This window comes from Phymastichus coffea, unplaced genomic scaffold (assembly GCF_024137745.1).
Source record: "Phymastichus coffea isolate CEN01 unplaced genomic scaffold, Cenicafe_Pcof_1.1 PCOF00109, whole genome shotgun sequence".
Classification (NCBI taxonomy): Eukaryota; Metazoa; Arthropoda; class Insecta; order Hymenoptera; family Eulophidae; genus Phymastichus; species Phymastichus coffea.
This window is the reverse complement of record NW_026706920.1, coordinates 736,927-759,455: the sequence shown is the minus strand read 5'-3', so window position 1 is coordinate 759,455 and position 22,529 is coordinate 736,927. Positions and strand designations below refer to the sequence as shown.

Below are 22,529 nucleotides of genomic sequence, written 5' to 3'. Positions count from 1 at the left end.
CCGAATTCATTTGTATAGTGCTTACACCAAATATGGCTGACCAAATCAATTTATATCTACTTACGAGATATAAGCAGACACTCGTCCAATCTTTTTCCACCAATTAAAGCTGTAGAAAAGCGTGGTACGAAAGTAAAAGTATTTGAAAAAGTTATCGAAGACCGCGACTCGAGGAAGCCGGTTGTCCGATGATTGACGATTGACACATTAAATCACAACATCACGCGCGATGCCTACGAACTCGTTATCCCGCGCGCAGTATTGCGGCGCATTTATCAAGCGGATCACTGACAGCTTTTCATTTGCAGTATGTCGTGGCGTTGGACGTTGGAATGGAAAAAAGGGAGTCCATTGTTGCGGATTCGGCACATCGTAGCATATCAAGATTGACCGGGCGAGCGTACACGCGCGGGCGACGAAGTCATCGGTCAGCCACAATGAGTTCTCGATAATTATACCGTGGAGCGCTTTTGAAAAGTTTCATAAATTTCGTCACAGTACTCAGCTAAATGGCTTCCGGTCGAGCGGTCGGACATTGTCGATAACGGGGATGTCTCTATCTCTCTCTCTCTCTCTCCCGCTCTCTTTCGCGCCTGAATACGGGGGCGAATTCAATATCGCATTCGCGCCGAGCGGCCCGTCTCGCTCTAGCATTGTCTCTCGTATTGTTCCGAAAGTTTTCCAGCGGCCCGCGGGCGCATTACCATATGAATTAAAGTAATATGAAATACGACGCGAAGAGAACGTATCAGAGTCACCTCGTGGTTTTTCAGCGGATCAAGAACAATCGCGACGCGCTGAGGACCGTCAATGCCGGTCTATCATTTGAAATCATCGGCGCGTTGAGTCTTTTGAGCTTTTATTCGTATAAGGCGTGGCTGTGATAAAGCTGTTTCTACATTTTACCAATATACCACTTAAAAAAAGTATTGTTTTTTCGCATTCTAGCAAAACATTCGAGCGATACGATACTCTGCTTTATGATTCATATACTGTATTTTCTGTTTCACCGATGAAATATTCGAAGCAAATACGTATCGATGGCAAGGTAAAATAACTCGGCACTTTCAGAAATTTGCATTTGAATATTGTCTGCTGCAAAATTAATATCCGCTTTACCGAGCCCCGCATAAGTTACACAGGAACAATAATAACCAATCGCGCAGACGGAAGTTACATTTTATCAAGCATAAAAGAATCAACGGTATGAAGCTTTTTTAGCAGTAACGAACGAGATGGTCGTTTCGACGCGGAGTGGAAGCATACTCCGACGCGGTTGGCAAAATGGGAGTGGGAGAGAGAAGGAGGGAGGTCGCTTCGATTTTTACATTCTGCACCGCAGTATCAGTTCAGCGCCACACGCTAGACGTGCGCTTCTGCACTTTCTGACTATCCAATCTAGATGGCAATAAATTCACATTAAACTATCTGCTCCAGTGCGATCGCGAGTATGGATTTCGCCGCCACGACCGCTTTATACCTCAGCATGTCGACTTTGATTATGCTATAATTATTCCGCGGCTGTAAATCATTTTTTGAAAGACTTTTTCTTTAAAACTGCATAAAACTACGTTTTATCAATATTTTGCAATTCACGTCATTTTGCGTGAAGGCTCGACTATACTATGATCATTTTACAATATCATCTCAAAACCGTTTGGATTTTATTTTATATCATGTTAAAGTTTCCTGAATTTAGTTAAACACATCACATTTCGAATGTCAAATACTTTGTCCTCGGCAAAAATTTATTTTCAAAATTTAACGCACTTATCATTATATTAGAAACGTCAAAAAACTATTTCAAAACAACTTGTGGACTTTTATTTATTAGCAATTAAAAATCAGATGTTATTTTCAGACAAACACACGCGTAAAAACGTATTCTTAATTGCGTAGCTTTCTAGAGGTCCAGCTACGGCAATTAATTTTTAGTAATTAGCAAACGTATAAATCATTTGCGGAGGATCTCGGGTTATATCTGGGTACGGTCGGCAGCGTGTTAACACTGTTGTTATGTCACATTACTTTGTCCCGCGCTCTACAGAACACAAGGACTGCTTTTAGTTAGATACGAGTAACCATTACATACATTTTTATTTTATTTGAGAATTTGTTTACAAATTTATAAATATAACGTTGTGGACTAGACAAAATTCGTTTCAATGTAAGAGAATTCAAAATTGAGTTGTTGTTCTAGCATGTCTACAAAACTGTATTTCATTAAAAAATATTAGAATAGATACCAAATTATTTCAAGGTGTGGTCATAATAATTTAGCATTAGTTATACATTTCAAGTATGTGTAATGTCTTGATTATCAAGAATTCAAATGTCCTTTAACAATTTATTTTACATTTTTCTTATTGGAAGTATGTTTTTGCTGTTAATGTGAAACTTTCATTCAGCTTTCTAGTATACACAATGAGCAAACACATGTATGACCCATTCTCGTTTAAAACGAAGACTTCTAAACCTGTAGGTGCTTAAATTTTCTCAAACTCAATGCAATGATTGTTTATATGGCGTAAAACCTTCCTACAAATTTCGTGTCAAAAATATTAATTACCAAAACACATGAATAATTGAAAAATTCGATAAAATTTTTCATAACTAAAACGCTAGCGTGGCTTATGATATGGTACGCTTGTATTAGGTGACCGTTATTTTTTGTTATATTGTCTATATGTGTCGGATTCAAGAATATGTTCCTATTGCTTTTTAACGAGCACTCTTATGAAAAATGGTTCAGGACAATGAAATATGATTCGTCCTGCAGTGAAACACAGCGGGATACTAGTCGGCGCGTGCACGACGAATCGTCATGAAAATTGATAAAACGTAAAATAACCCGAAAGCTATGTGTTCGCGAAACCTCCATCTATCCGCAGATAAGAATTACTAATTTATTTAAATGGTCTTATCTTTTCGAAGCTCCCGATAGGAATGTAAATTGGTCGCTATACGTCGCAAACCCCACGCTTTGCTCTTTAGAAATCGCGGAGGGATTTTGGTGCGGGTGAGATAAAGTTATTTTATTGCCAGCCAGTTCAACATATTTAAGTAGGGTTGCCACCCCACTGAACGTGTCCCGTTTAAACTTTTTAACCAGCGATGGATATGATATCGAACTGCAGAGAAACCGATTTTTCACGCGTATGGCCTGTTGGGGATTTTTTCTCGTCCACTATCCGACACATTATATGATTGGGCTTCGATAATATTGAAATAAAAAATGTATTGTTCGTTTAGTTTCGTAAAAGTATGTTTTTCCGGCAATAATTGCTCAACATTTAAAGATAGTCTCTTCTTCGGATACGTATTCAAGTATGGAAAATTGTAAATACTCAATACCTTATATAGCAGCAGAGACACGCGCATTAATCTTGACAACAAAACGAAATCTCACATAGTGCCGATGTTTATTTAGTAATTACCAAACTTATCGTGCGTATGGACATTCACTTTTTTATATGAATAACATTCTCGACGCACTTAACATCAAGTTTCCGAAAAATAGATAATTTGATCGTGAGTAGTTATTCAAATAAGCTATTCATTGACTTTTATAATTAACTTATGAATGATCGAATGTTGGAACCGATTTAAATCGTCTTTTATTAGCCAGGGTCATAGAGATATTATTGTGTCGATCGATCGTTCCATACGAATAATTATCTGCATTTGCGATGAAAACTGGTAGCTCCGAAAGACGTAATAGTAAGGCGCAGGTGTTTGTGAGTCACGCACATGCTCAGCCGGTAAAGGAAATAGCGCGACTCAGCTCGGATATACGTGAGCGTAGCGCTTTTGCTATTTACGAGTTTCGCGGCGCGGGTGATTAAAGCCGCGGAAGAAGCGCTCACCAAAGCGAGAGAGTGAGTTGGCCTGCTCGCGGAATATAGCGCGGCAACAGTAGCAGCAGCAGCTTGATTTACTGGGCGATATTTCGTCGAGGCCAGGCTCGCGCGACAATGGCGCGCTGTCGCTCGACACTTCCTTTCGAATTATTGCAGCGCGAAGCCGCCAAACCAGCCAACTTTTCTATAGAGTCGCTTGCGGCCAGCGACACTGCGGCTCTCTTTGCGCTTTTTTGTTATTAGCGCGCTCCCCCGTGCCGTGCTACCGTGCCACTTTTTAACGTTATTACGAGTCGTCTCGCGGCTATTTTCACGGCTCTTTTGTCGTCTCGCTCTTTTCACGCGACGCCAGCCTCGGATGCCGCGATTATTTATTATGGCTCGTGCACGCCGGAAGCTCGGAAGCTCCCTCAGCGAAAAGTACTTGTGTGTTGTGTCTCCGCAAAGCAGATTATGTCGAATGAAAATAAGTTATTGTATTTGCAACGGAACTTGCGTAGAATCGCCCTTCGCCTTGTGCCTTCGTGTATTTTCCATTTTATTACTTAAGCTCAATAATTAAATAGGCTGACATCATAATTCACATGCTAACTTTGTGTATTTCAATTGTGAGCAAGCATATGCGAATTGCTGCCAGCAAAGCTGCCCCGACAGAAAGCACCATTAAAATTCGATGTATGAGTCGAGAAGAGCGATCGCCGCTAAAATTCGACACGACAGGAGTAGCGTTACGAGCATTAGCGACGCCTCGTTGTCAGCGCAGGATTCTTCAGGCGGGGGATTATCGTGAGACCGTTGTTAGCCGCTTGTTCGCAGTCGAGTCTCTTTGACTAAGCGACCGCCGCCGTCCCCGCCAAGACCGAGACGAATCGCCTTTTCGGGGTCGCTCTATTTCTGCTAGTGCGCAACGCTATATGCACCAAGTATGTCAACGTTTAGCTATTTTTATGGCCTATTCTTTTCGGGCGAAGCTCCGGGACAATGGACATTGCGCGGCGATTATTCACAGTTTCCATACGCGACTCGCGCTAACGCTTTTTAATTGTCAGAATTTCACCGACTTTCCGCGACGCAAATAAATAAATAAATGAATAAACATTCCCATTGCGTCACACTATGCAGCGCTCTCGTCAATTCCAAGTGTGAACTTGGTAACATTTACAATTGACGGCACTCTTCTTTCAAGTCGCGTCGAAATCCCCTTTCGCAGTAAGCCAAGCCAGCTCAAGGAATACGTATTTCAATAAATTGACGAGGCGTGGGCCATTAAAAAAGCTTGAGGCTAACGTACGGCAGCGATTCCTGCGCCGACATCTACATCTCGATCGGCACTGCGTGGCAAAAAATGAAAAGCCAAAGGACAGAGGGAAGGGATCGGCCGAGATTCGAGGTTAATGTCTTGGAACGGACGCCATATTAGCATGTCCGCGTCCAATCGTCGCCCACGTGGAGTCGGGGCCGCAGCGAATCGCGCGAGGCAGTTACGGTACATGACGATTTCATTATTTGGCTGACGGCGAGTCTAGTAAGCATGCGCGCCAGCGGGGCTCACCCTACTTGCCTTGCCTCGCTCGCGTGCTAACGAGGGTGGGAAGAAGAAGGCTGAAGGGATTACGGAGATTCACACCGCTCAGGATGATAAAAACAATCATGGGATTTTCGAGAGACCTCGGCTACACTTTCAACAATTAGCAGGTCTTTCCCGAGGCTTGCAAGCGACATGAGGTTTTACGGAAATTTAACTAGGCTAAAACCAGTTTCTTCTTTTTCGGCAACGTGTTTCTTTAGTCTGCTTACTTTCATAAGTAAGTAGACTTAACCTTTCCAAGCTTTTTCGAGTTCATTATGATGGTTATGCAAACTCGGCACAAAATAATCATCATTTTTCTGATATGAATTTCTAATATTCCAAACTACTTGGATAACGTTCACTTGACTTTTGTTCTCATTAATTCATTCATCCAAGTATAAGTTGAGTATTATAATATTTTTGGTGGATAAATAAGCGTTTCAATCCAGTAGCATATTTATATATAGAAACGTACGTTTAAAAAAAATTGATCTATTACCAAGCATGAAAATTCTCTGGTAGAATAATGGGACTATTAACAAGTGCGTATGCAAGTTGGAATTCGTATTTCAGCAATGAATTCGCTGAAATACATTTTGCAAGTATCATAGACTTTACTGCGATTTTGCTTTTGCTTGTTCTGACGTCTTATGTCGAACAATACAAAATTCTTCCGAATGAGAAGAAGGATAAGCTAGAGAAAAGGATAAGCGGCTTCAAATAAACATGATGCTAGAGAACAAGAGAGAAGAAGAAAACGAAGAGATGGAAAAGAAAGCGAATATGAGAGGCTCCTCGAGTGAGAAAAAAGGATAGAGAAAAAGAGCTTCGCGAGAGGCAGCGTGGTTCGGCATCGAGGGTCGTGATTGTAGTGTAGTATAGAGGCGGCGGCTGCACCGGGTGCTTCATGTTATTTATCTTTATGGACCTCGGGCAGAGGGTAAGTACACTTATTCGTCCGGGGGCGAACTTAAGCCGCCGAGGGCGCGGTAAGAGATTGTTTGTCGTATTGGCTGCGGTTCCAGAGCGCCAAGGCTTACGTATTATCCGTTTAAGGATTGGAAAGGGGAACGAGACTCCTTTCGCGCTTTATCCAGATAAGAGAGAGAGAGAGAGAGAGAGAGAGAGAGAGAGAGAGAGAGAGAGCGCTAATTTCACTTACGCACACAGGACGATAACATCGACGCTCCTGATCTGACCTAATGAATGGCTTTCTGCCTACTCCGCTCTGATTATTTCAATTTTCTTATGCTTTCTTTTTCACCCAGGGAATATGGTTCTGGGTATTATTGAGGATCAAAATTTCGCTTGTCCAAGCATAATAATGAATATGTGCCGATCTTTTACGTATAAAAATGAAAAAAAAATTAACCGATGGAAGTAGGTTACAGTCTGCAAGTCGTCTAGTTGGCAAAATACAAGTTTATTTTATTATTAAGTATTTGACTATACTTTTCGTCATCTTTAATTTACCGTATGCACTTATCAAAATTTATATGATAATGTTACTCTTACGTGGAAATTTTATTCCCTATCGATTCATAGGCGTTGTAAATAAATGTTTTAAAATCACAACTCTATATTACATTAGATTTTCCATCATTGTCAATAAAATGTTGACCGAACTGACATAAAATCGAATTAACTATTCCTTTAAATTTATCAATAGAGCCAGACGTAATAAAAGTCTGTATAAAGAGTTGCGTCTTCTCGTTTCAGAGGTACATGACACGTGACCTACGGGTGCGATGAGATTCCTAATGCGTATAGCGTTGAAGATAGCCAACAGCGAGCGTAAGGGAGAAGAAAGCGTCGCGCACACTCCACTCTTCGGCGCGCGCTCTGCAGAAATTAATCGGTTGGCTCGTAATCGGATTTACTTGATTTATGGCCGATCGCCCGCAAGAAGGACAGAAGATGTCCACAAACGGGAAAGGAAGTATCGTGGATGAATCAATCCTGGTGCTCGAAAAGTTTTATCGCTACGCAACCATACTGCCGAGGCATCAAATTAGGATGTGTGCGTTGAGAAGCCGTTTCCCCTTGTTCAATTTGATTATTTTTTGACGTTGAAAATAAAAAGTTGGAAACAATGATAGAGCCAATAAGAATACTTTTGTTAGAATTAAACAGATATAAAATTTTCCATGGTAATCAGCTAGCTGCTTCACAATTATATTTTTTGCTAGAAAACAAGTAAAGGATCCTACAAATTATTGACATTGTAAATTTGAGTTTCGACGTCGTTTATTGAATAATAACAACAGGTTCGTATTCATAGAGTACAGTTATAATGAAATATTATATACAGATACATTATTTACACGTAAATCGATGCGATATAACAATATTTATATACCTATATTAAAGTATTAACAGTTGAAAGAAATGATAAATTTTTTTCTCAAACGAAACAGACTTCATTCTTATCCACGGAGACTTTTCTAAAAGTGTTGCTAAATATTTGTATAGTACAATGTTTGTCTTACAACTAGCTTATGCATAATTCTTCATGTCCGAGCAGAAACATGTATAACAATGAGAATATACTACGTATATTTTTATTATATTTGGTCACATTTATTTATTGGTACAGCGTGCTTTGTAAATATTCGCTTCAAGTTTGTGCAAAAAAGTGTGCTAAACATCAATTTATCATCGAGATTTGAATTTGTATGTACACGGTGCAGATTGATTTTTGTACAGCGTCCGAACGATATTAAAGACGAAGAGGGAAAAAGCAACTCGTCGACGAAAGATAGAAGCCATCAACAATCCGACGCAGATTGGCAACATTACAATTTCCAAGCGATCGCATGAATCGTCTCCGCAAGAGGCGAAAAAGAGAGTCCGACAGCGTTAATAGAAACAGGAGACCTTATTGCCGTGTGGCTGCCAGATAGCAAAGCATCAAGCATAACGTCTCTCTCATTCCGTCGGATGGGGGGATGTGCAGCGCAACACACCTATTTAAAAGTCAACGCTGTCCGCTGCCTTGCCGCGTCGTCTGATTCGAGGGTTTGAAGTTAAATGGAGTGTAAATGGCAGATAACAAACCAGCACTGTTTCCGATTACGGCATTCATTGTTTCCCACCATTATGCGCGCTCCGACGGCCCCGCGCACAAGCCTCCGCAAGCGCGCGTGATCCCGAGCCATGGTTTACGATCTATTTATTGCCTGCGCCCGCGCGATCCGACGGTTTACGCCGTGTTTCAGCCCTCCCACCCGCACCATGCGCATTCTCTCTCCTTCTGCCCAGATTCGTCCTCTTCTACCTAACTATCCGTGCGCCGGGCCGAGTTTTGACCTCATTCGCTCTAGAAATCCCATTCATCGGAGTTTCCTAATGTAGTCGTTATTTGCAGGTAAACCCATCTGACCATTTTTACCATGTTTCAGCATGTTTCGATACACTCAAGCATGAAGATTTAAAATATCAATCGACTTTTATTGGCGCTGAGAATCTTTTTACTTGGATAAGCACATTCAAAACATTAATTACGATTATATTAATTTTGAACGCCACGAGTGCTGTCTATTATATGCGTTAAAGCTATGTATCACTCTCCTGCACGTCTCCCGAAATACTTTCGTAGAAGTTATGTACAATCTTTGTCGCTGACTTATACCTAATATTGACTAGACGGGGTCCGAGCTCTTTTGAAAAGAGCACTTCTTCGAAAATCGTCTTGCTTATGGCTATTATTTATTATTAGACCTACGCAATCTCATTGAATATTATAACAAATTTTTCAAGAATTTTCAGCCATAATAACTTTTGCAAAATAAATAAAAATCATCTTATAACCAATAATTGAAAGAAAGGTGTCGAGTAGCCTGAAACATCATAAATATCCGAGCATAAGTTTAAAGAAAAAAATGCTACTGGCAAGCTAATAACGCAATACATCCGTGAGAGAGTAGACGTAGCGCGGTATTCAGTTACCAAATGCGTGATCGCCCTCGGCAAACCTGTCAAACCCGGCAAAAAGGCTGTGTCCCTTGCGGCTGCGTCACTTGCTCTGCAGCAGAGTCGACTGGCGCTTGATTTCAACCTGATCCGCAACAGCGTCGCTCTCCTTGTCTTGATGGGCGGTCATGTGTCGCGTGAGATGATGCCTCTCGCGGAAGCTCTCGTCGCACACGGGACAACGCAGCTTTTCCTCCCGTCGTCGGCGCGCCGCCTCGCCCGCGTGCTCGCTCTTGTGATGCGAGCGCATGTGGTAGACGAGGTCCGAGGTCATGCGGAACGACAGGTTGCACTTGGCGCAGACGTTCTGGGCAGCCAGACCAAGTGCGGCGAAGGAAGACGGCAGAATGCCAGTTGCGAGGAAGCGCGGTCGAGCTTCAGCGAGGGGTGGGAACACCGCCGACAGGGGATTGTAGGGCAAATTAGGATAGACCGCCGCTGGGAGTTCTGGTCGGAAAGCTGCGGCAGGGACTTTTGGACTGGGTACCTTGGGGGCTGGTTGAGACGAGGCCAGCTGTTGAGTCAGTTTCAGGTTGTCGAGTAAAGCGCTTTGCTGCGCTTCCGGAGCAAGGAGGAAAGGATAGGGCACCTTTGTGGGGAAGTTGGCTGGGTACTTGTTGAAAGGACTCATGCTGTTGCCGTCGGATGGCGATCCGATTGGCGGACTGAGACTGTTTTGATAGGTAACAACGTCGGGCGATACCGATGACCTCGGGGATGATGTTCCGCCATCCTCGCAATTAACGCTACTGGAACTCGGACTAATTCCTATCAAGCTGCTCCTCTGCACGGATAAGTTGACTTTGGTAAAAGCGCTTCTTGAATCTCCTTGTTGTCTGTCGGCGCAGGAAATACTGTCGCAATTATTCTTACCGCGACACGCTGCTAACCTGAGAGTCTGGTCAATCGGCTGATCGACGCTGTTATCCTCGGTATAGATTTTTCGAGCCTGCAACGTCTGTTGAAACGCAGTCGGCGGACTCGGAGTCTTTTGTCTGCGTAACGAAGTGGCATATGGGTGAACAAGTGGTTCGGGCGACGTCGGGCTTAGCCTTCGCTTGGTTGATATGTACGACGGGACGGGTGCTTGTGTATCCTCGACGCGTCTCATTTTATACTTGTGCGAAGCTTCCAAACTTTCAAAATGTTTGATCGTCATGTTTTGCGGTATTCTATCGTTCTGTTCGTAATCTCTCGAGTCGTCGTTGTAATCGTCGACGGCTACCGATTGCCTCTCGTGATGGCGAACTAAATCACTCATCAAACGGTTGCTGTTGAATTGTAAATTTATCAGTTTTTCCGCTTGACGCTTGATCAGCTTTTCATCGGGAGCAACGAGAAATGCCACGTCGAACGAACGCTTGTTGGCGCGTTGCAATGGGTAAGACGCGTCGGTGGTTATTTCGCATGCTTTGGATTTCAAGTTACTTGGGCCGTTGGCGGAAGTGATCGGAGCACCGGTCGAGATAACTGGAGCGCCATCTTCGATGCCGCTAGATCGTTCTTCCATGGTCATTGTGCTGGTGATATGCTTTGGCCGTGTTTCTCGCGCAGTTATCGCTTTCGTGCCTGTCAACAGCAGTTCATTCAAATTAGGTTCTAACGCTGGCGAACCGTCGCTGGACTGATTGATTATTAAGGGTAAACTGACAAAAAATTAAAAGTATCGAACTTTCGGGCGGATGTTCGAGAATCACTGCAGGAAACAAAAGGAAAAGCAAAAATGGCGTAGTTACATTGATAAGAAATAATTTGTAAATTACTCACCACTCAGTGACAGCCGCTCCGCTGCAGAAGGTGCCGGCAAGTGCATAAAATCACTGCTATCGCACAAGAAAAAGTCAAGTCCACTGTCGCCGGCCTTCACGTGGTCGTCGGATCGACCGGCTATCCGTCGACCGGAACCACTCGAAAACGTGATCAAACACACTCGCGCGCTGAAGCACAGTAACAGCAACAGCAGCTACAACAGCGATTGCAGCACCAGCGGGAGTCCACGTACGAATGAGCAAGCGAGCTCGTTCGGGTTTGTATTTAGGGGGTTAACTTAGGGCTGGCAGGTGGAGACGAGTCTGTCGAGCCAATGGGATAGTCGCGGGGGTGGAGCGTGCTAGCACCACCAACAGAGGGGGAGAACATATTCGTCCGCGGCGGCGCGTCTGCTGGATTGGGCTATGGCCACGCCTACATATTTTAAGGTTCGACACATGTGGCCCGCGCGCGCGCGCAGCTCGACCTCGCTCTCGACCCTATGGACTTGGTCCTTGGCTTGTCGAACACCTACGACATCCCTGATGCTCGTGCTCGACCTGTATATCGCTCGGTCGACGCGATCCCGGACAAATTCTACCTGAGGCTCGATATTGACTGCGCGCTTTTTTATGCGCTGCGACTCCGCCTCTCCGGCATTCACTTTTTATTGCTTTTTCATTGATGGTAAATTCTATCCCCGTATTTCTATGATATTGATAATAAATAGATTGCTCATAAAAAGTATGAAAACGATAAAACTTATTGCGGCTTTTTTACGAGTTTTTTCTCTCACTGCAGAAACATTGACTATCTCTTTTTTTGTAGTAAAGTGGTAAAGTTTGTCTTTTAAAATTTTTTAAATTCCCGTTTACGGACGTGTATTTATACAGAGAGTGAAAAATATCGAATAAATATGAAATATACGATAGATTTTGTTGTATAATGTTGAATTTCTACGAATCTTGCGACATAAGGCTAAGAAAGAAGAGTGGCCGAAAAAGAAGGCACAAAAGCCGCGGAAAAATGAAAAAATCACGGGAGCATTATGTGAGTGAAACCAATAGGTGATCAATCATAAGCCGCCTAGCTGGCCGCGAGCTATCTATTTTTCTGGGCATGTGAGAGCCGTCGGCTTTTTCATGCGGAGCTTGCGATTCCTGCTGCGGAATCCTTCTGGGGCTGCTCCGCCAAGGCTCCAAGGACATTAAGTTCTTGATAGGATCGGCAAAAACTTGTAATGACTTTTTGAGTGGCTTTCTGTCTAGCTCACTCTGATTTTACCTTGGGGGGCTCGAACCTGTTTATTAAATAATACGATACGCGAACAATCGAAAATATCTTGAAGTTGAGGTCACATCGATTGCGGCATTTTTGTGACGAGCTTCCTTTGATTTCCGTGCGAACGAAGTATCCGGAAGCACATTTCATTTCTCGAAGGGAAATAAGGCAGCGGTCCGTGAGAAATGGATAGTTTCTACTTGTTCAGCAAGTGGAGATCATTAATCAAGGACGCGTTAATGCATATTTGATAAACGGCTTTCCCTTAATACTTTGCATACGTACCAGCGAGGCACTGCTACTTTTTCATGAGATCTTAATTTAAAATTTCCAAGCTCCTCGCTCTTTTATGACGTTGCAATATTTCACGAAATTTTCATTTTTCACTTTTCCCTTCGGAATGCCCTTCTACACTTGCATACCTAGTCCATAGATATAACCTTTTCTTATGCATATTTTAAGTAAAATATTACGCCTGCACGCCGCAAGGCTCACGCGGGCGCGGAAAATGAAACAGAATCTTGCACTTGAGTCGCTGACAAATTGCACGCGCGATGACCTTACGGAATGGGGAGAATAAGGGAACTTGGTTTTATCTGACTAATGTACTATCGGAATGCACGCCAATTCTCTTAAAAAAAATCATGAAATTATGTCAGACTCGGATTGGAATCCACAGGCGTACATCAGGAACGATAAGCAACCGCGTGTATATCGAGGAGACAAGACTATTACAATTAGCGAACGCAAACGGCCATCTACACTCGGCACCCCTAAACAGTCAAATTTGCCTCGCGAATGTATCCGCCGTTCCGGCAAGCATTTGCCCCGTCTAGCAACGATATAAGTTAAGGCAGGCCGCGCGTGGCGGTGTGCGCCAGTGCGCGGCGGTGTGCGGCGCTACGCGGCGGTACGCGGTACACCGAGTAGCGCGCGATTTCAGCAAGATATTCACGTAACACATAAGCGACACAGTACGCCCGCGCGCACGACCACTTGCCGCGCACTCCACCGTGTGCACAGAGATAACGCCCTCGCGCCGCAGCAGCATCTTACCTCTCAAGGAATACACAACTCTCTACGACGATAGGCATCGTTGACAAATAGGCCAGCCGAATGCCCTGTCGCTGCCATTACATACATATTTCTACGAATTGCTGCGAAAGCGAGCTGCAAGGTTTTACTCGAGCAATTTGCGCGGACGAAGAATCGGTTCGTTGCCGTTTTACAGTCGACAGTCGATTGGCGTATCCGCGAGCTGGATGACCATAGGATTGCATCCTAAACGCTGGGTCGTCCACGCGTTGAGTTATCACGCCATGATCACGGGGAATGACAAATACGCCTGTTCGCGCCGAGTTAACGACGCGTCTAAATAGGCATACTCCATCCATCACCGGCGATGACTGGCAGTGCAGGCGAGGCACACGCACTCGAGCGTTTCGATTGTGCGTGGCGAGCGCGACCGCCACCATCGCGATCGACGTTCCGACTCCGCTCCTCAGCTTGCCGCAGCTGAGCTCCTTTCGCTCCGAGATTCGCTCGTACTCGAGCTCTGCGAGCTGGTTCCGCGACAGGATTCCGCGGCAGCTGATCGGAAGCAGCTGTGATTGTCAAGGTTTTTGCCACGGTGCAAAGTCGCGAAAGTGCCTCGCGCGCCAAAAGATCGAGCAATCCTTTGAGGACTGTTTCAAGTTATAAAGCCAAACGTGAAGAGGAATAACAGCCCCTTGAAAAGTACAGAGAGTGTAGGGCCACTTAGCTCATAAAAAAATTGTAGTCGGAGCATTAAAAATTTGCAAGCCCACGTTTTTACGCCCAAGATATCTTCCGTCATACTTACCCTCCTTTTTCTCTTTCTCCGTCTTCTCTGGAGCTTGCTTTAAAAACCCCAGACTCTTTTTCAGCTCTTAAAAAAAATGAAGCAAAGAAAAAAGAGAAAAGAAGCGCAATGTACGTGCGGAACCAGGCGCTGCCGGATCCAAACGCGCACAGACGGAGGGAAAAACTGCGCGCACAAGAGAGTATCGTCGCGGAGGGCGAGAGAGAGAAAGAGAGCGGCAAAGAGGAAGTGGCAAAGTTATTAGAATGGTCCGGAAAAGATGGCGTGGAGACGCTCCGTATTTTTCTACTGTATGGCCGCTGCTTTGCATAATCCCGCACTTAGCTCGCGCTCGCGCTCTTTCTCTCCGCGTCTCGAAGCCAAAACTGGCGCGATTCATCGCCTCCTCGCTCGGAACACGAGGAAAAGACGAACAATGCTCGAATGCAAATTCCCGCGTGTTCGCTCTATATACATACGCCGTGCGTGTAAACCGCTGCTATATACTCGCCATTGCACGATATTCCGCTGGATGCGTCGATCAATGTCGACTAGCTCGTGCAGGGCCGAATATCGCTTGAAATATCGACGCGATATCGCGTCGTGCCCGTCATGCCCGTCGTGCCCGTCGTGCCCATCGTGCCTGTCGTGACTGCGAAAAATACCCATCTGCATGGCTTGCTACGCCGACTTTTTATCGAATAGGCTGCCGCGCTTTTCACCACCGAGTATATTTTTTATGCAACCACTTTATCGTAAAATGCAAGACGTAAAGTAAAGAGTTGCGTGAAGACTATACGAACAACGTGAAAAGATGAGCGGGCGTACGAGCGAAAGAAACCGAAAAGACGGCGACAACTCATCGATCTTACGGCTCGGGCAGCTTCCCAAGCAAAGACGACGGCTGAAGCTAAGAATCACAGATGTGACTTTGATTTCTCTCTCGTTCTCTCTTTCTGTAGGAATTCCCACGAGGAAGTGTCGTAGATTAAGTGCTCGCCTGCAATTTGTCGTGAATTCGGTTCTCCATCTTCGACATTGCTATACGACGTGCGAAACGAATCACCACCTGAGCTTTCCCCTTAACGTATTATCCCGTCAGTTGTCGAAGAAAAACAGCTTATCCTATAGAATAAGCTTGATAATCCGGTTATTTTTACTCCACTTGCTGTTATCAATAGTGTTATTTAACCGTCACTAAAAGTACAATATGAGCAAAAAATATGTGCAAGATAGTTGTAGATATACCTAGTCTGTTTCGTAATGTACATCCGAGCGATTCTCACAAAAAAGCCTGCAATATGCAGAAAGAGTACATTAACAGGTATTTATACTTTTTGGAAAGTCGCATTCCGTAAAATCCATCCTCGCAGCAAGATTTTGCAAGTTTCAGCCACTTAATTTCTATGCAATAGAAAGAGAGAGAGAGAGAGAGAGAGAGAGAGAGAGAGAGAGAGAGAGAGAGAGAGAGAGAGAGAGAGAGCGCGTTAAAGGAGCAGAGCTCCGGCACTGCTGCTATAAGGGAGAAAGAGAGAGAAACTTTGGTCACGGTATGCGTGCAAGCCGGAACATAAAATCTCTGAGCCGTTGCGCGACGACAACGACGACGACGACGACGACGACGATGCGAAAAGCTCTGCGCGGAGCGAAAGAACAAGGACAGAAGCAACGCGCGTGCAGGCGGAGTTGCCGCCGCGGCGGAGGGCGACCGGAAAAGAGAGCGCACAATCAGAGCATACCTTAGTTGTCCGCTCGTAAAGCAACCCCGTATGTCCGGAGTACACTGTGTATACTGCCGCACATACACAAGAAGCAGCAGCGTGTCTCGTGCACAACTACCAAGAGAGAGAGAGAGAGAGAGAGAGAAAGGAATATGCATGAGTCGTGAGAGCAGAGTTATGCTACGCTGATCTTAATGGCGGACTAGTCAGTTAAGTATTCCCTTGAGCTACATTGTGGCTGTATGCTTATTTGTAGGAGCGTTATTGTGGGCTTGAGCAATTGTTAGGAAGTTGCTGATGGCTTTTAGAGAAATAGGCAAATTACTTGGCAGATTGACACTGACAAGCACAATTTTTTGAGCGACTCACCTCTTTCTCGAGACAATATTGCGAATCATTTTTTTTTCAATACCGTAATCGCATCAGTCACTTTTTGAAATCTTTGGTACCATTGACAATACATGAGTTTCGTTACAAAATCTCACCGTAAATAACGCTCATTACCGTGTCAATAAAACTCGAGGGCCAGTTCCAGGTACGCATAACACTCCTCTATTAGTAAAAATTGCAAAAATATTATTCGTCAAAATAATCAGGTGATTGTTGAATAAACATGAATACGTGACGAAATCCTAGAAAAATGTCCGAAGAAATTCTCGCACAAATTAATGCGCGCTAAGCAAATTAACAGAAGAGCATAGAGATCGGAGAAACGAGATTTCTTCCATGCGGAGTGGTAAAATCGATGGTATCCATGCGATCCTCGAGGGCGATAAGCCTGTCCTCGGAGTTAAATACACATTTCGCGCATGGCCGGCTTATCTCGTCGGAAAATAAGAGAACGAGTGTGGGGTGGCCGCGAAAATATTGGAGCGCCCCTGTAGGTCTTTCACGTGCAGCACGCTGCGCGCGTACGCGGGACATATGGTTGTTGGCAAAGAGCGGAGACTCCTTTTTTCCGGGGATACGATCTCGGAGAGAGAGAGAGCAGAGCGGCAAGTGTCCTCATGAGTTTTCAATGAGATTAGCAGCCCATCTGTGCCCTAGCAGCAGCGGCGTCCCCCGCCAGTCATCAACGAACAATACTTACTCGCCCTATACAGTCAACCTGCTAGAGAAACCCTGTTACCAAGCCCGTATGATGTGCAAACTATAGAACCACTACACCCTCCCCTCCCATCCCCCGCCTTTTGCGATATCTGGCTTTCGCGCATACGCTTCGATTCGTGTGCACTATGCACTTGTTGGTTCTGTTGTGCTGCGACAGTGAACGCTTTCACCGAACGCTTCTACTTCTTTTTTCCGAAGTGGGTTGGCTTGCTTTCGGTGGTTATTGTCATTCATGACTTTGGCGAACTCGTTTATTTGTATTTTAAAAGCAATCAAGCAAAAATATTATAAATTCAAATAGTTTCCAAAATTGAATACTTATTACTAAATGATTCATAGATTCTTACTTGAACTTGTTATAAAATACGATTATTATCAATATTCTTTAATAAATCTTTAATGCTTCCGCTTTGTACCTCTAGAGCGTTCATTTTACCATTTGTAAACCATAAATAAACCACATAGGTTTACAGATGAAATTGAATATGAACTTATTGTTATTGTGAACATTGAAAAATAATTCATAAGAAAATTTATCAAAGAGTTTGTTAATATTATATGCATTCGATATTTTGTCCAGTGTAAAAATAGCTTTATATAAACATATATAAATATATCAGAAATAAAAGATAACCTAATTAATAAAATGAATTATTTAGTAATCTTTTAATATTCTAAGGTAAAATAGATAACATTTGTGAAAATATTTACCAACATTGTTCATTTTGATATTGAATATAATTCGCTACAACCAATCTTATTAAATTTTCAGATTTAAATAAATAAAGTCAAATGTAATTATATCCGAAAAGAAATAAATTGGCAATTTTCATAGGTGTCCCAGTACATCTAATTTACGCATTGTTAATAAAAGAAAAAAACTTACTTACTGCGCTTCCCCTTGAAGAGCGTGACTAAACAGCAGTACCATGAATATTACATTGGTCCTTCTGCCTGTGGCATTGCAAGTCGCCCTGCGCACGCGGGTGCAGGCCTGGAGGCATACAGCAGAGTGCAATACAAAAATACTTAGCTCCCTCTTTCTTTCTGTCTGTCTGTCTGTCTATCTCTCTCTTTCTCTCTTTCGAGCAGCTCGATCAACAAGCTAAATCGCTTGCGCACATATTGATCGGTGCGGTGGTTGTATATATGCCTGTGCGTCTAAAGTGTGGTGGTGGTTGTTCTCTCTCTTCGGCCCAAGAGAACTCGAAGGGTGGTGATGCCCCATATGGAGGCTGCCCGCGCATATGTTAGTTCGCGCCACTAACGATCTGCTTTAGGCCCCTGACATGCTAAACTGCGGTTCATTTCTCGACCTGCTTGCTCTCTCTCTCTCTCTCTCTCTCTCTCTCTCTCTCTCTCTCTCTCTTTCGTATATCTCTTTCCCCTACGGACAATGACTAACCATACGATTGACATTGGCAACGATCGCCTGGAGAAAACCTCTATTTTTTGTAAAGTGGGGAAAGCGGCACCTGCGATATAATCAACCATTTAATTATTTTTATATTTTTAGCAGTATTCTTGCAAACTATCATCAACAAGTCTTGTTATTTTTAATATCTTTCAATAGTTATTCAAAAGTTTCTTTCGATTCTTTTACATTATCAAATTGTATACGATTGATTTTTATAGAAAGTATTTTCTTTCTGTTAAATTCAGTGTACTCTGTCTACGGTAAAGCCGCAGACGTCTGTATGCTCAATATTTTCTCAGCAAGAGGCTGAATTTCAAAAAATGAAAGCTTGGATCGATAAAAATCACGGCGAACCAAGTAGATAAGTTCACTAGCACGAATCAAGGAGCAAGACAATGTAAGAAGCTTAACGCTCTAAAATACTGAGACCATACAGTACCTTGGCGTATACACAAGAGAGGGCGAAAGCCCGCTTGCACGGAAACTTTTTTTTTGTCAACCTGCGCAACTAAATGAGTTACGTATTGTGCAGCGTCTACCATAGTCGATCTCCCCCCCGCATACACGCAAGTATCAGTGAAGCACCCTCGTTCGTCACCGCGCGCTGTGTTTCGGCGGCGGCACACGGCCATCTGGCGGGCTATTATACCAGTATTTTAATTTAATTAACTCCACGCGTAAAGCTCGCGAGCGGGCGCGAATTCAATCGATATTATCGGCTGGGATTAAGCGTGTTTGCGGCCTATGTCACGCTGCTACAATCCGAGATTCATCAATTTGAAATTTCATCGATACACAGTCCGGCCGTAAGCTTTAATTAGGATTTCGGCCGATCAACAGATTCCCAACAGACAGCGACAACTACGCTGCTGCATTCGCGCCAACAACAGATCTCTCTTTGGAGATCCATTAAGCCTAATGAATACTGAGTGCCCTTTTAGAAAAATTGAATTGGCCGTAAAATGAAATGCCTTTTACGTGACACTGATGACAGAGTATTAATTGAAATATGTCTTACTATTTTCGCATATCCATTTGTTCTACTCAAATGCTGTTGTGTAGAAACAATTAATTTGTCATGGCATTATGTATATTTCATCAGAATGCTTAGTTTATAACACCCTCAACTGTGATGAATTCCAAAAAACCTTGGGTTCTTTCAATGTTCCATTTATATTAAGATATATTTTTATCAATGCTTGTTAAAGAAAAATAATAACAAAGCAATAGGAGTGAACAATTCGATAAGTAAAATTATAATGAGTGAATTAAAGTAATTTTAGTAGTTTCATATTTGTCAGATTCATAAAAAAAAACGATCTATAATGATGAACCAATGTGGTTGAGTCGTTACTTGATATACTGGTTGAAAAGTGATCAAATCATCCGGAACTATATCGTCGCTATTCATAAGGTACTCGAAGTAGCATCAACATCTCTCGACATCAACTCTGTCATCAAAGCAGCAGATTTTCCTAGATGACGTTGAAGTGGTCAGGCGATCGAGCTGTGAAAAATACGAAGCAAGAAGAACGTGGGTGTGCGCACGTGCAAAGAGAGAGAGAGAGAGAGAGAGAGAGAGAGAGAGGAATAAGACCGAAATCGAGCGCGTATAGTCTATTGTGTGGTAGTTTCAGGGTCACATTCGGACGTGTGTAACCCTCGTCCCACTTGCTCTTGTACGACGTGCCATCTAGCCCCTATATGTGTATGTACGAACTTGTGCATCTGTTCTCAATCAACGTTTTGTAAAAAAATGCTGTCTGCTTCGCTGGAAGATATTACCCCCGATCACGCTATACAAAAGCAAAAGAGAAAAAAAGCGAATGGATAATAGCAAAAAACGATGCTTTCGCCCATGGAGTTTTGATTACTGACATATGAAGTTGCTTTACGCAAAGCTGTTACATTTCATTTGTTTTCTGTGAGCTTTGAACAATGCCTTATTTCTCATGAAAGACATTATGTAATCATTAGAATTCAGATGTCTAAATAATGAACAGAAGACTAGCTTAATAAGCAAGAAAGCTAGCGATATTGCTGCCGCTTATACAGCCCGAGATTATCGTTAAAATTATTATTTATCGATAGGCCTCTGAATTTTAAGTTTATGCACGTTGAAATGCAGAATCGCTCGATATAGACATTGTAGTCCTCTTCATTTGTACGCGGGTACAGCGACGCCTCAAAAGAACAGCGTATGATATAAAACGACACTTGCCCAGCATCAAGATAAAGCGTCTTCTCGAATTTCCTTGTAACATATGGTTGGTCTTGGATAACCGGCACATATATTGATTTTACTTTGGGCTCAGCCAACGCACTGCTGCATGATCAAAGAGCGACTGCGAGTTAGTAGTGTCAAAAAATACATGTCCAACACCCGCCGCCGCACACAGTCGGCCACTGTATAGGCAAGCAGCAAGGTTTTTCCGCTTTGTACATAGTAGTATAAGGGTGGATGATCAAAGGAAGGGTCGACCAAATACACACACTTTAACTTCGTACATGCGCCGTCTCTCTCTCTCTCTCTCTCTCTCTCTCTCTCTCTCTCTCTCTTTCTCTTTTCACGAGTATGGGGCTTCGAATTATGCATCAGCATGTGGCCGCTGCCAAGGCTTATTAGCGCCACGGGGCACGCACACGCGCGCGCGCACGATACGGGCAATAGGCGAAGTACCCTTTCATTGGGGCATTCAATTCTCCCAACCTGTCGGATGCTTGTCTGGTCTCTCGCATCGCGAGACGTTGTAACCAAGCAACTTGGTTCTCTCCCTTGCTCTTCGTCGACGCGACAGGTGCACGAGTCATTTGTTGAGAGGATCAACGGATATTAGGGACAATGACTATGTATTCGCTTAATCAAGTGTTTGTTTCATTGAGAACATATATATGGCTCATTGTGATGCAGCTACGAATTACCGAACAATATTTTATATATGTACGACGCAATAATTCATCGCGGTAGTTTATAGGATATGGCTTTTCTGCTTCCTAAGAAGTCGAATCAAAGAAAGTGCGAAGTTTCTGAAACTATGATTGTTTGCGACGCTGGAAAACCTGATTGAGCGTCGTTGTTGAAAAAAAAAAAATGTGAAATACACGCAGGAATTCGTGAGCGCGCTGGAGAAACCCCACGCGTACGCAGTACTGTAGGAAGGAGGAGAGCGCAGCTTGAGTGGAGCAGCAGCAGGCAAATGCAAGTGACAAATGCGCGGCATGCCGGCGCGGCGTAGAATCAGCGAGCCAGTGTAGGCCGCGGCTAGACAGCACGAGCGCTGGAGATCGTCTGCGCGCGCCTATCAATATTCATCAGCGTCCTCGTGTTCGGCGCGGACTCGAATTCGGCGCGGGGATTAGCCAGGTGAGACTTGCGATGCTGCCGGGTGCGGGTGTTCTAATCCTCCGGCAGGCAGGACGTGACGTCATATTGCATAACAATTAATCAACGCGCGATAACAGAGCTTCGCGCTCTCCGCTCTCTCTCTCTCTCTCTCTCTCTCTCTCTCTCTCCGGTGTCGCGGATATATAGAGTGGCGAGCCCCGATAATCATTTCAACGGCCAGCTTAAAGTGCCACTAGTTAACGCTAAGCCGATTTAAAAGCGGTTTAATATCCCGAATGTTATACCTGTAGGCGCGGATCAGAGAGCGCCGCGCGCGCGCTGGCGTCGGCGCTGCAGAGAGAACCGCGTCATCCGCTTTTACCCGCGTGCGAAACTTGCGCGCCAAGCTTTTTCGATCTCGCCTTCTATGCGCTTTCTATGCGCTGCCCTGCGACGGACATCGACGGACTGCCTGTGCGCTCAGACAGCCGGCTCGTTGAGATGTTGCATCAAGGGATTAATTCTTCACGCTTCCCTGGAATGGGTCCGATATGCGATTATAGAAAAGCTTAATGAAAGGACCGCCTCAAGCTTGAAATGATCCACTTGCATGAAATATTACACGCGTCAGCGCTGAGGGCCTATTGCTTTCGACACGTGCAAAGCCAGTTCGAAAGAGCCATTTGCATCTGGCATTTTCAA

The 22,529-nt window shown here is 43.9% G+C and overlaps 1 protein-coding gene across 1 annotated transcript; it reads right to left on the bottom strand.

Moving 5' to 3' along the window:
- Window positions 1-8,733: 8,733 nt before the first annotated feature.
- LOC131670370 (uncharacterized) lies at window positions 8,734-11,377 on the bottom strand. The gene is made up of 2 exons (XM_058945910.1): window positions 11,170-11,377; window positions 8,734-10,971 (listed from the first exon to the last, which is right to left on the bottom strand). The coding sequence occupies exons 1-2, from the start codon at window positions 11,213-11,215 to the stop codon at window positions 9,446-9,448; spliced, it is 1,572 nt and encodes a 523-aa protein (XP_058801893.1). The 5' UTR covers window positions 11,216-11,377; the 3' UTR covers window positions 8,734-9,445.
- Between the last annotated feature and the right edge of the window lie 11,152 nt (window positions 11,378-22,529).